This window comes from Oncorhynchus keta, unplaced genomic scaffold (assembly GCF_023373465.1).
Source record: "Oncorhynchus keta strain PuntledgeMale-10-30-2019 unplaced genomic scaffold, Oket_V2 Un_contig_462_pilon_pilon, whole genome shotgun sequence".
NCBI classification, from domain to species: Eukaryota; Metazoa; Chordata; class Actinopteri; order Salmoniformes; family Salmonidae; genus Oncorhynchus; species Oncorhynchus keta.
Genome location: NW_026287878.1, coordinates 491440 through 505649, shown reverse-complemented (window position 1 = coordinate 505649; position 14210 = coordinate 491440). Strand labels below are relative to the sequence as shown.

The 14210-nt window shown below is 42.8% G+C and overlaps 1 protein-coding gene across 1 annotated transcript in view; it reads left to right on the top strand.

Annotated features, from left to right (window-relative positions):
• Positions 1 to 1706: 1706 nt before the first annotated feature.
• Positions 1707 to 14210, top strand: part of LOC118397598 (serine/threonine-protein phosphatase 5-like) — a 36273-nt gene continuing 23769 nt past the window's right edge. Inside the window, exons 1-2 of the mRNA XM_052509451.1 lie at positions 1707 to 1899; positions 9502 to 9743. Coding sequence (XP_052365411.1) covers positions 1803 to 1899; positions 9502 to 9743 — 339 coding nt within the window. The 5' untranslated portion in view covers positions 1707 to 1802. The remainder of the gene's footprint in view (positions 1900 to 9501; positions 9744 to 14210) is intronic.

The window sequence follows — 14210 nt, the reverse complement described above, 5'->3', positions numbered from 1 at the left end:
GATTGAGTGTAGGTTTTTTCAGAAGGGGTGCAACTCTCGCTCTCTTGAGGACGGAAGGGACGTAGCCAGCGGTCAGGGATGAGTTGATGAGCGAGGTGAGGTAAGGGAGAAGGTCTCCGGAAATGGTCTGGAGAAGAGAGGAGGGGATAGAGTCAAGCGGGCAGGTTGTTGGGCGGCCGGCCGTCACAAGACGCGAGATTTCATCTGGAGAGAGAGGGAGAAAGAGGTCAGAGCACAGGGTAGGGCAGTGTGAGCAGAACCAGCGGTGCCGTTTGACTTAGCAAACGAGGATCGGATGTCGTCGACCTTCTTTTCAAAATGGTTGACGAAGTCATCTGCAGAGAGGGAGGAGGGGGGGGGTTCAGGAGTGAGGAGAAGGTGGCAAAGAGCTTCCTAGGGTTAGAGGCAGATGCTTGGAATTTAGAGTGGTAGAAAATGGCTTTAGCAGCAGAGACAGAGGAGGAAAATGTAGAGAGGAGGGAGTGAAAGGATGCCAGGTCCGCAGGGAGGCGAGTTTTCCTCCATTTCTGCTCAGCTGCCCGGAGCCCTGTTCTGTGAGCTCGCAATGAGTCGTCGAGCCATGGGGCGGGAGGGGAGGACCGCGCCGGCCTGGAGGATAGGGGACATAGAGAGTCAAAGGATGCAGAAAGGGAGGAGAGGAGGGTTGAGGAGGCAGAATCAGGAGATAGGTTGGAGAAGGTATGAGCAGAGGGAAGAGATGATAAGATGGAAGAGGAGAGAGTAGCGGGGGAGAGAGAGCGAAGGTTGGGACGGAGCGATACCATCCGAGTAGGGGCAGTGTGGGAAGTGTTGGATGAGAGCGAGAGGGAAAAGGATACAAGGTAGTGGTCGGAGACTTGGAGGGGAGTTGCAATGAGGTTAGTGGAAGAACAGCATCTAGTAAAGATGAGGTCGAGCGTATTGCCTGCCTTGTGAGTAGGGGGAAGGTGAGAGGGTGAGGTCAAAAGAGGAGAGGAGTGGAAAGAAGGAGGCAGAGAGGAATGAGTCAAAGGTAGACGTGGGGAGGTTAAAGTCGCCCAGAACTGTGAGAGGTGAGCCGTCCTCAGGAAAGGAGCTTATCAAGGCATCAAGCTCATTGATGAACTCTCCGAGGGAACCTGGAGGGCGATAAATGATAAGGATGTTAAGCTTGAAAGGGCTGGTAACTGTGACAGCATGGAATTCAAAGGAGGCGATAGACAGATGGGTAAGGGGAGAAAGAGAGAATGACCACTTGGGAGAGATGAGGATCCCGGTGCCACCACCCCGCTGACCAGAAGCTCTCGGGGTGTGCGAGAACACGTGGGCGGACGAAGAGAGAGAGCAGTAGCAGTGGCAGTGTTATCTAAAGCAATTGAAAACTGACCCCGGATCTGGCATTGGAAAAGTATAACAAAATAAGACAGTACAGTATGAAGAGAAGCATAAACTGCTTCTCCAATTCTCCAACCTGATCACACTTGGTGAATTTATGGTGACGTTGGCTACTAAATTCATGCGTCGATACCTCGCCAGGTATAACGGTCGTCTCGCATCGATAGTTGTTTTTGACGAAAATGAAAACGTGTCAGTTTGTCACTCACGATGATGTAATAATAACATCTTCAACTACTTGGCTAATGTTGAGAAAACTAACAACCAATGAATCATTTGGTACTTGTCAAACTCCGGTCTGGTCCGTTAGGTCTGTTTCGTTAGCGTTCCCGGAAGTCTCGTGATGTAGCACCTCTGGGTTTAGAAACTCTGTGAGTCAGTTTGAGACCATAGGACTGCAGCGGACGCCCTTTGCGACTATACTGCCAATGGCGAACGATACGGCAACCGGGAGCAAGGAGAAGATGGCGGAGGAAGATACAAATGCAGAGAACTTAAAGGAGAAGGCGAATAATTACTTTAAAGGTAGGATTTCAACCATGTGAAAGTTGTCTTATCACCGTTATCTTTCAATATGGACAACGTCTGTAAATGATCCAAATCCAGCGCCCTTCACATGGACAACAGTGGATTTGTTTCTAGCACACGCGAGACGGTTGCTATGCTACCGCTAGGCAGCTAACGAGCTGAACGGCGCTTTTAATGGACAGTTGCGCTATATGCGCTGTGCTAAGCAACACTATGCTAAGATAACCAAAAAGTACCTCAGAGTTGTGTGGTGCCGTTTTGTCGTCAGCTCGGGTCTTGTTAAAAACAACAAAAAAAAACACGATCCATTCATATTCCATGTAATATTTATAATTGTGTGAAATGATATGATCATCCGGTATGTCGTAGTTTATCTCGAAGACACCAACCAGAATGTATCTAACGTTGTGGCAGAAACTTTTATCAAATCATTCATTCCTGACGTTGGCTACTCTAGCTAGCGCTGTTTTGGTTTTCATTTGGACTCCCGTCAAAATGTCTTTGGTCGTTTGGAAACAAAACCTGTCTCACCCGAGATATCATTAACTTAACACAGAATAGCCCAAATCACAACACATGGTTACTAGTAGTAGTTTGGCACGTCGCCGATCATTATGCGGGAGATAAGCTAACGTTTGCTAGCTCGCTGCCTTTACTAATGTAGCTAACAGGGGGATACATTTATCTAGCAAAGTAATACAAGTAATGTTCTCTTGCAATGTTTAGAGTTACTCGGGATACCACGTCAATAGGTTGAAGATAATGGCCAGATCATGGTTTATGGTCAAGGCAAATCAGAATGTCCAAAACATTAAAGTGCACTGATTGAAATGGCTAACTAGCTACATGGCCATAAATTGATGTGCAAGTGGCTGCACATTGTCATATCAACCATCGAAGTATATTGGTAAATAATGAGAAAATATGTAAAATTAGACAAGCTGGTTCTCTACAGTTCCCTGTTATGGTGCCTTGCAACACTACATTACTGCTATACTACTGTACCATGCTATACTACAGTACCCTGGCCATAGTCTTCTAATTGAGCTTCCTGCTGCTCAGCTTTACACTACTACACACCGCCTCTGAAAACTGTCAGGGTGATGAAGAGAGACAGATGGGAGGGGATGAATTATGTCAGAGAGATACAAGGGAGAGTTTCTATGGGGTAGCTAGTTACTGTAGTAGAATGAGTTTCTATGGGGTAGCTAGGTACTGTAGTAGAATGAGTTTCTATGGGGTAGCTAGTTACTGTAGTAGAATGAGTTTCTATGGGTTAGCTAGTTACTGTAGTAGAATGAGTTTCTATGGGGTAGCTAGTTACTGTAGTAGAATGAGTTTCTATGGGGTAGCTAGGTACTGTAGTAGAATGAGTTTCTATGGGGTAGCTAGTTACTGTAGTAGAATGAGTTTCTATGGGGTAGCTAGGTACTGTAGTAGAATGAGTTTCTATGGGGTAGCTAGTTACTGTAGTAGAATGAGTTTCTATGGGTTAGCTAGTTACTGTAGTAGAATGAGTTTCTATGGGGTAGCTAGTTACTGTAGTAGAATGAGTTTCTATGGGGTAGCTAGGTACTGTAGTAGAATGAGTTTCTATGGGGTAGCTAGTTACTGTAGTAGAATGAGTTTCTATGGGGTAGCTAGTTACTGTAGTAGAATGAGTTTCTATGGGGTAGCTAGTTACTGTAGTAGAATGAGTTTCTATGGGTTAGCTAGTTACTGTAGTAGAATGAGTTTCTATGGGTTAGCTAGTTACTGTAGTAGAATGAGTTTCTATGGGTTAGCTAGGTACTGTAGTAGAATGAGTTTCTATGGGGTAGCTTACTGTAGTAGAATGGGTTTCTAGGGGTACTAGTTACTGTAGAGAATGAGTTTCTATGGGTTAGCTAGTTACTGTAGTAGAATGAGTTTCTATGGGTTAGCTAGTTACTGTAGTATAATGAGTTTCTATGGGGTAGCTTTACTAGTGAATGAGTTTCTATGGGGTAGCTAGTTACTGTAGTAGAATGAGTTTCTATGGGGTAGCTAGTTACTGTAGTAGAATGAGTTTCTATGGGTTAGCTAGTTACTGTAGTAGAATGAGTTTCTATGGGGTAGCTAGTTACTGTAGTAGAATGAGTTTCTATGGGGTAGCTAGTTACTGTAGTAGAATGAGTTTCTATGGGGTAGCTAGTTACTGTAGTAGAATGAGTTTCTATGGGTTAGCTAGTTACTAGTAGAATAGTTTCTGGGGTAGCTAGGTACTGTAGTAGAATGAGTTTCTATGGGGTAGCTAGTTACTGTAGTAGAATGAGTTTCTATGGGGTAGCTAGTTACTGTAGTAGAATGAGTTTCTATGGGTTAGCTAGTTACTGTAGTAGAATGAGTTTCTATGGGGTAGCTAGTTACTGTAGTAGAATGAGTTTCTATGGGGTAGCTAGTTACTGTAGTAGAATGAGTTTCTATGGGGTAGCTAGGTACTGTAGTAGAATGAGTTTCTATGGGGTAGCTAGTTACTGTAGTAGAATGAGTTTCTATGGGGTAGCTAGTTACTGTAGTAGAATGAGTTTCTATGGGGTAGCTAGTTACTGTAGTAGAATGAGTTTCTATGGGTTAGCTAGTTACTGTAGTAGAATGAGTTTCTATGGGGTAGCTAGTTACTGTAGTAGAATGAGTTTCTATGGGGTAGCTAGTTACTGTAGTAGAATGAGTTTCTATGGGTTAGCTAGTTACTGTAGTAGAATGAGTTTCTATGGGGTAGCTAGTTACTGTAGTAGAATGAGTTTCTATGGGGTAGCTAGTTACTGTAGTAGAATGAGTTTCTATGGGGTAGCTAGTTACTGTAGTAGAATGAGTTTCTATGGGGTAGCTAGTTACTAGTTACTGTAGTAGAATGAGTTTCTATGGGGTAGCTAGTTACTGTAGTAGAATGAGTTTCTATGGGTTAGCTAGTTACTGTAGTAGAATGAGTTTCTATGGGGTAGCTAGTTACTGTAGTAGAATGAGTTTCTATGGGGTAGCTAGTTACTGTAGTAGAATGAGTTTCTATGGGGTAGCTAGTTACTGTAGTAGAATGAGTTTCTATGGGTTAGCTAGTTACTGTAGTAGAATGAGTTTCTATGGGGTAGCTAGTTACTGTAGTAGAATGAGTTTCTATGGGGTAGCTAGTTACTGTAGTAGAATGGGTTAGCTAGTTACTGTAGTAGAATGAGTTTCTATGGGTTAGCTAGTTACTGTAGTAGAATGAGTTTCTATGGGGTAGCTAGTTACTGTAGCAGAATGAGTTTCTATGGGTTAGCTAGTTACTGTAGTAGAATGAGTTTCTATGGGGTAGCTAGTTACTGTAGTAGAATGAGTTTCTATGGGGTAGCTAGTTACTGTAGTAGAATGAGTTTCTATGGGTTAGCTAGTTACTGTAGTAGAATGAGTTTCTATGGGGTAGCTAGTTACTGTAGTAGAATGAGTTTCTATGGGTTAGCTAGTTACTGTAGTAGAATGAGTTTCTATGGGTTAGCTAGTTACTGTAGTAGAATGAGTTTCTATGGGGTAGCTAGTTACTGTAGTAGAATGAGTTTCTATGGGTTAGCTAGTTACTGTAGTAGAATGAGTTTCTATGGGTTAGCTAGTTACTGTAGTAGAATGAGTTTCTATGGGTTAGCTAGTTACTGTAGTAGAATGAGTTTCTATGGGGTAGCTAGTTACTGTAGTAGAATGAGTTTCTATGGGGTAGCTAGGTACTGTAGTAGAATGAGTTTCTATGGGGTAGCTAGTTACTGTAGTAGAATGAGTTTCTATGGGGTAGCTAGTTACTGTAGTAGAATGAGTTTCTATGGGTTAGCTAGTTACTGTAGTAGAATGAGTTTCTATGGGTTAGCTAGTTACTGTAGTAGAATGAGTTTCTATGGGGTAGCTAGGTACTGTAGTTACCCTAGCAGGGTTTAACATTAGGAAAAAGTGGCACTAGACATTTTAAAATTTTCCAGAAATTTGATAAATCTGCCAGACCCATATGCATTGGGTCCAAAACCTGATTAGGGCGTCCACCCACGTTGCTCAGAATGACAGAAATCACATTTAGATGATGGTAATCATATTAACAGAACATGCAAGTCAAGGATGCAATGATGTGAGGTCCTTCTTAACGAATTTGATGTGCACTTTGAAGATATTAGAATAACTGTCCACATTTACTTACAGCCAACAAGATGATCAGTAACAAACAAATGTCAATCTACTATCCCCCATAGTAGACAAGTTTACCTGTTCTTTTGGTCAGCGTGTTGAGAAATATCCTTTTCCAAACAGACTCTGGGACAGTTGTGGGACGATAGATCCCAAATTCATACAACCACTAGGCCAAGGCTACATTTAAAGAAATGTTAAAAAGCAATGAGTCTGATGCAACAGATCAGAACGTTTAGCTTAAAATGTTAATAAACTATTATTTCTTCACATTATAACCGCAGTTATGCGCCTAAAGCATTAGGCTATGCGCGAATGTTCGTTCCATAATGCAATTAGCGGAAAATACTGTCAAAAAGGCACTGCACCTGCGAGCGGTTTCATGACCGAGATTAAAATATCTGTTAGAAGTGTAGAAAGAGGAGATCTAATAGGTTACTTTGTATCAAGGTAAGACATGCCTCATAATATTTTTTTTAATTTTTTTATTTATTTCACCTTTATTTAACCAGGTAGGCTAGTTGAGAACAAGTTCTCATTTGCAACTGCGACCTGGTCAAGATAAAGCATAGCAGTGTGAACAGACAACACAGAGTAACACATGGAGTCACACAGTAGAAAAAAAAACAGTCTATATACATTGTGTGCAAAAGGCATGAGGTAGGCGAATAATTACAATTTTGCAGATTAACACTGGAGTGATAAATGATCAGATGGTCATATACAGGTAGAGATATTGGTGTGCAAAAGAGCAGAAAAGTAAATAAATAAAACAGTATGGGGATGAGGTAGGTGAAAATGGGTGGGCTATTTACCAATAGACTATGTACAGCTGCAGCGATCGGTTAGCTGCTCAGATAGCTGATGTTTGAAGTTGAAAGGCGGCAAAAATAAGGTGTTGGCTTTAGGGATGATCAATGAGATAATAATGTTTTTAATTGTTCAGGTTTCAAACAATTTAAGTATATGTTTTCAAAATGTATAGCCTACTGCCTCCAGCTCTTTGCAAAGTGGTGTGTGACTCGCTGTTGAAGCCTGCCTTCTGTTGCTGGTTGAAATGCTGCAGCAACAGCTCCCACTCTGTATGACAGATTTTCCACTCAATGGCTCTGTATCTGTATGTACGGGTGTGATAAATAAGATGCGTAATGAATATACTGTAGCCTACACACATGCCAATTTAATTCCACAAAAATATGCAAATGAACCTATAGACAGATGAGCGTGAACAGTCAAATGTATTTACATTGAGTATTTCGATCAGTGAAGATGCTAAAAAGCATTCTTTTGCAATTGGATTTTTTACTTCTCCCAGACAATTGACCTGCGTCAATTTTATTTACCGATATCAAATACCCCCTCCTTGACAAGATCACAGAGACACATTGACTGGCACACAGACATTGTGGAGCCAAGAGATACACACTTGATCTCTCCCCTCTCTCCGGCCCAAGTAACTTAGTCCTGACAGAGAACAGATGACTGCAAATGGCGAACAGTATTATACAAAAATAAGCATTCTGATGAGAAATAACTCACAAGCATATAATGAATGTAAAACATCTTATCTATGTTACCAACTAATTCTGATTATTCTCCAACAGAAGCTAGCCACAATAAGGATTAGCCACAATCGTTCAATTTGTGGTTAGCCTTCAAAATAAAAGTATGGCATAATTATACTATTTGTATTCATTTGCATCACTGTCAATGACACACTTTTTTATTTTGAAGGCAAAACGCAAATTCCACTATTGTGCATAATCCTTATTGTGGCGAGCTTAAAAACACAAACCAGTCCGGTCGAGCCTCACTGGCCAGATGAAGCTAGCTGGCTGCTAATAACGTTAGCCTTTGGCAACAGGGTTAAGTAGCTGGCTAGCTATTTATTTTCATGAGCTGAAGTTCAATTTCAATAGGTGAACAACTAGTGGCTACCTAGTTAATACTTACAAGGAATCCTTAATCATTGCTAAGAATAGTGAAAACGACTGCAATTTCTACTGGTCATTGTTTTCAGGCTGGTTGTATTGGTGCTAGCTAGGTACCAAGCTAAAGCTAGCTACCCCAGAAGTTGCGGTCAACCAAATAATTCTAATTCGGAACACACATCATTCTATAATTGAACTGTGTTATTTGCCTGCAATGACAACAAGCTCAGTCCGATGATGCTGTGACACACCGCCCCAGACCATGACAGACCCTCCACCTCCAAATCGATCCTGCTCCAGAGTACAGGCCTCGGTGTAACGATCTTTCCTTCGACGATAAATGCGAATCCGACCATCTCCCCTGGTGAGACAAAAACGCTACTCATCAGTGAAGAGCACTTTTTGACATTCCTGTCTTGTCCAGCGGTGGTGGGTTTGTGCCCATAGACGACGCTGTTGCCGGTGATGTCTGGTGAGGACCTGCCTTACAACAGGCCTCCAAGCCCTCAGTCCAGCCTCTAGCAGCCTATTGCGCACAGTCTGAGCACTGATGGAGGGATTGTGCGTTCCTGGTGTAACTCGGGCAGTTGTTGTTGCCATCCTGTACCTGTCCCGCAGGTGTGATGTTCGGATGTACCGATCCTGTGCAGGTGTTGTTACACATGGTCTGCCACTGCGAGGACGATCAGCTGTACGTCCTGTCTCCCTTTAGCGCTGTCTTAGGCGTCTCACCGTACAGACATTGCAATTTATTGCCCTGGCCACATCTGCAGTCCTCATGCCTCCTTGCAGCATGCCTAAGGCACATTCAGGGACCCTGGGTATCTTTCTTTTGATGTTTTTCAGATTCTGTAGGAAGGCCTCTTTAGTGTTCTAAGTATTCGTAACCGTGACCTCAATTGCCTACCGTCTGTAAGCTGTTAGTCTTGAAGACCGTTCCACAGGTGCATGCTCATTAATTGTTTATGATGATGATATGATATGATATGATGATATGCCATTTAGCAGACGCTTTTATCCAAAGCGACTTACAGTCATGTGTGCATACATTCTACGTATGGGTGGTCCCGGGGATCGAACCCAATACCCTGGCGTTACAAGCGCCATGCTCTACCAACTGAGCTACAGAAGGACCACGTTGAACAAGCATGGAAAACAGTGTTTAAACCCTTTACAATGAAGATCTGTCAAGTTATTTAGATTTTTACAAATTATCTTTGAAAGACAGGGTCCTGAAAAAGTGCTGTTTCTTTTTTTTTGCTGAGTTTAGGTATGCATGTCAGCTTTGACGTTGGTTTTTCACATCGGCGTTAAACTAGACATCGGGCCGATACCGATGTTGTCATTTTTAGCTAATATCGGCCGATTCCGATATGTTCACTGATTATATCGTGCATCCCTACTTCCTACTGTGTGTATGTGTCTTACAGTGGTATACATTACAATGCAACCTGTGAACCATTTTCTAGGGAAAGAGTATGAGAATAAATGTGATGTTGTTTTCTAGAGCGAGACTATGAGAATGCGATTAAATACTACACGGAGGCGTTGGAGCTCAAACCGTGCAGCGCCATCTACTTCTCCAACCGCAGCCTGGCATACCTGCGGACAGAGTGCTATGGCTACGCCCTGGCCGACGCCACCAAGTGTCTGGAGATAGACCAGAACTACATCAAGGGTTACTACCGCCGAGCCACGTCCAACATGGCCCTGGGCAAGTTCAAGGCTGCACTCAAAGACTACGAGACGGTAAGACAGGACAAGGTTAGTCGAGACAGGAAAGTTCAAGTTAGACTCAGCAAGATGACAGGAGAGGAGGCTTAAAGGTAAAGTCAGCAAGATGACATTATTGAGTATGTTTACCTGCACAGTAATCATGAGATATTAAACTGAATTATTAGGACATGTAAACACATTAATCAGAGTTATTTATAGCGGTGTTTTGATCTGTGCATGTGCTAGGACAAGCAGTGTACTGATATAGTATTTATTAAACTGAATTATTAGGACATGTAAACACATTAATCAGAGTTATTTATAGCGGTGTTTTGATCTGTGCATGTGCTAGGACAAGCAGTGTACTGATATAGTATTTATTAAACTGAATTATTAGGACATGTAAACACATTAATCAGAGTTATTTATAGCGGTGTTTTGATCTGTGCATGTGCTAGGACAAGCAGTGTACTGATATAGTATTTATTAAACTGAATTATTAGGACATGTAAACACATTAATCAGAGTTATTTATAGCGGTGTTTTGATCTGTGCATGTGCTAGGACAAGCAGTGTACTGATATAGTATTTATTAAACTGAATTATTAGGACATGTAAACACATTAATCAGAGTTATTTATAGCGGTGTTTTGATCTGTGCATGTGCTAGGACAAGCAGTGTACTGATATAGTATTTATTAAACTGAATTATTAGGACATGTAAACACATTAATCAGAGTTATTTATAGCGGTGTTTTGATCTGTGCATGTGCTAGGACAAGCAGTGTACTGATATAGTATTTGAGACTTTATGTAATACTGTCATATTGTTTATTTGAGACGGACCTTTATCCAATACTGTCTGTATGAGACTGACTTAGTTTTACATATCTATATCAAATTGATTTATATAGCCTTTCTTACATCAGCTGATATATCAATGTGCTGTACAGAAACTCAACCTAAAACCCCAAACAGCAAGCAATGCAGGTGTAGAAGCACTGTGGCTAGGAAAAACTCCCGAGAAAGGCCAAAACCTAGGAAGAAACCTAGAGAGGAACCAGGCTATGTGGGGTGGCCAGTCCTCTTCTGGCTGTGCCGGGTGGAGATTATAACAGAACATGGCCAAGATTTTCAAATGTTCATAAATGACCAGCATGGTCAAATAATAGTAATCACAGTAGTTGTCGAGGGTGCAGCAAGTCAGGAGTAAATGTCAGTTGGCTTTTCATAGCCGATCATTAAGAGTATCTCTACCGCTCCTGCTGTCTCTAGAGAGTTGAAAACAGCAGGTCTGGGACAGGTAGTACGTCCGGTGAACAGGTCAGGGTTCCATAGCCGCAGGCAGAACAGTTGAAACTGGAGCAGCAGCACGGCCAGGTGGACTGGGGACAGCAAGGAGTCATCATGCCAGGTAGTCCTGAGGCATGGTCCTAGGGCTCAGGTCCTGTGAGTGAGTGAGAGGACAAACCATTCACGGAGACGAAATTATATCTTTCCGACAGATAAGATCTAAACCAGTCCAGAACTTGTCCGTGTAGACCAATTTGGGTTTTCAATCTCTCCAGAAGAATGTGGTGGTCAATGGTATCAAAAGGTGACTACAAGGTCCAACAGGAATGCGTGGAACTCAGTGAGAAACGCTGTATATGGCCCAGGAGGCCTGTAAACAGTAGCTATAAAAAGTGATTGAGTAGGCTGCATAGATTTCATGACTAGAAGCGCAAAAGACAACGTTATTTTTTTGTAAATGATGTAAATGAAATTTGCTATAGTAAATGTTAGCAACACCTCTGCCTTTGCGGGATGCACGGGGGATATGGTCACTAGTGTAACCAGGAGGTGAGGCCTCATTTAACACAGTAAATTCATCAGGCTTAAGCCATGTTTCAGTCAGGCCAATCACATCAAGATTATGATCAGGGATTAGTTCATTGACTATAACTGCCTTTGAAGTGAGGGATCTAACATTAAGTAGCCCTATTTTGATATGTGAGGTATCATGATCTCTTTCAATAATGGCAGTAATGGAGGAGATCTTTATTCTAGTGAGATTGTTACGGCGAGCACCGCCCTGTTTAGTTTTGCCCAACCTAGGTCGAGGCACAGACACTGTCTCAATGGGGATAGCTGAGCTGACAACACTGACTGTGCTAGTGGCAGACTCCACTAAGCTGGCAGGCTGGCTAACAGCCTGCTGCCTGGCCTGCACGCTATTTCATTGTGGAGCTAGAGGAATTAGAGCCCTGTCTATGTTGGTAGATAAGATGAGAGCACCCCTCCAGCTAAAATGGAGTCCTTCACTCCTCAGCAGGCCAGGCTTGGTCCTGTTTGTGGGTGAGTCCCAGAAAGAGGGCCAATTATCTAATGGTGGGAAGCTTCGGCGTCTCAGACCCCTTAACGGGAGGAGTAGAGACGAGAAGGCTCGGCCTCTGACTCCGACCCATTGCTTAATGGGGAGAACCGGTTGAAAGTTTGTCGGCTGAATGAGCGACACCGGTTGAGCATTCCTACAGCATTTCCCTCCAGAAGCCATGAGAAAGTTGTCCTGCTGCGGGGACTGTGCGAGGGGATTTATACTATCTACTTACTGGTGGCACAGACGCTCTTTCATCCTTTCCTACACTGAAATTACCCTTGCCTAACGATTGTGTCTGAAGCTGGGCTTGAAGCACAGCTATCCTCGCCACAAGGCGATCATACTCCTGTATATTATGTGTACAGCGACTGCAATTAGAAGGCATAATGTTAATGTTACTACTTAGCTTTGACTGATGGAAGTCCTGACGAACCATGTCCAGATAAAACGTCCAGAGTAAAAAAGTTCAAGAAAAAAAAGTTGAGTGAGGGAAAAACTAAAAATGTAAACGGTAATTAAAAAGTAAAAACCGTAAAGTTGTCAGGTAGCAAAGTAAGGTTGGCAACAAAACGCACAGCAGCACATAAACGAGTCTGCAAATTGTGACCGGAAATTACGCAATGTGAGACTGACCTTTATTTAATACTGTCTATATTTATTTATTTATTTCACCTTTATTTAACCAGGTAGGCAATTTGAGAACAAGTTTTCATTTACAATTGCTACCTGGCCAAGATAAAGCAAAGCAGTTCGACACATACAACAACACAGAGTTACACATGGAGTAAAACAAACATACAGTCAATAATACAGTAGAAACAAGTGTCTATATACGATGTGAGCAAATGAGGTGAGATAAGATAGGTAAAGGCAAAACAAAGGCCATGGTGGCAAAGTAAATACAATTTAGCAAGTAAAACACTGGAATGGTAATGGCAGTGGAAGAGATAGTAGAGAGAGAAATAATGGGGTGCAAAGGAGCAAAATAAATAAGTACCGTAGGGGGATAGGTAGTTGTTTGGGCTAAATTATAGATGGGCTATGTACAGGTGCAGTAATCTGTGAGCTGCTCTGACAGCAGGTGCTTAAAGCTAGTGAGGGAGATAAGTGTTTCCAGTTTCAGAGATTTTTGTAGTTTGTTCCAGTTATTGGCAGCAGAACTGGACCAGAGAGGTATACCTGCTGAGCGCGTGCTACAGGTGGGTGCTGCTATGGTGACCTGCAAGCTGAGATGAGGGGTGACTTTACCTAGCAGGTTCTTGTCGATGACCTGGAGCCAGTGGGTTTGGCGACGAGTATGAAGCGAGGGCCAGCCAACGAGAGTGTACAGGTCGCAGTGGTGGGTAGTATATGGGGCTTTGGTGACAAAACGGATGCCACTGTGATAGACTACATCCAATTTATTGAGTAGGGTATTGGAGGCTATGTTGTAAATGACATCAGCAGCGAAAGAGCATCATTTAGTTTTACTTGTATTTAAGGATTGGAGGCCACGGAAGGAGAGTTGAATGGATGGTCAGTTTTAACACAGTAGGGGCCAGAAGTAAAAATGGTGTCCCCAGAGACTCACCAGCAGCAAGAGCTTCATTGAAGAGAAGGGGATGAACCCTGTGGCACCCCCATAGAGACTGACAGAGGCCCGGACAACAGGCCCTTTTGACACACTGAACTCTTTAGTTGGGAACCAGGCGAAAACATTTGAGAAACCAAGGCTATCGAGTCTGCCGATGAGGATGTGGTGGTTGACCGAGTCTAAATTCTTGGCCAGGTCAATGAATACGGCTGCACAGTATTGTTTCTTATCAATGCCAGTTAAGATATCGTTTAGGACCTTGAGCGTGGCTGAGGTGCACACATGACCAGCTCTGAAACCAGATTGCATTGCGGAGAAGGTATGGTGGGATTCAAAATGGTTGGTAATCTGTCTGTTGACTTGGCTTAAAAGGACCTTAGAAAGGCAGGGTAGGATAGATGTAGGTCTGTAGCAGTTTGGGTTGAGACCCCCCGCCTTTGAAGAGGGGATGACCGCAGCCCGGGAATCTCATACGACACGAGAGGTTGAACAGGCTAGTAATAGGGGTTGCAACAGTTTCGGCAGAATTTGAGAAAGAAAGGGTCCAGGTTGTCTAGCCCGGCTGATT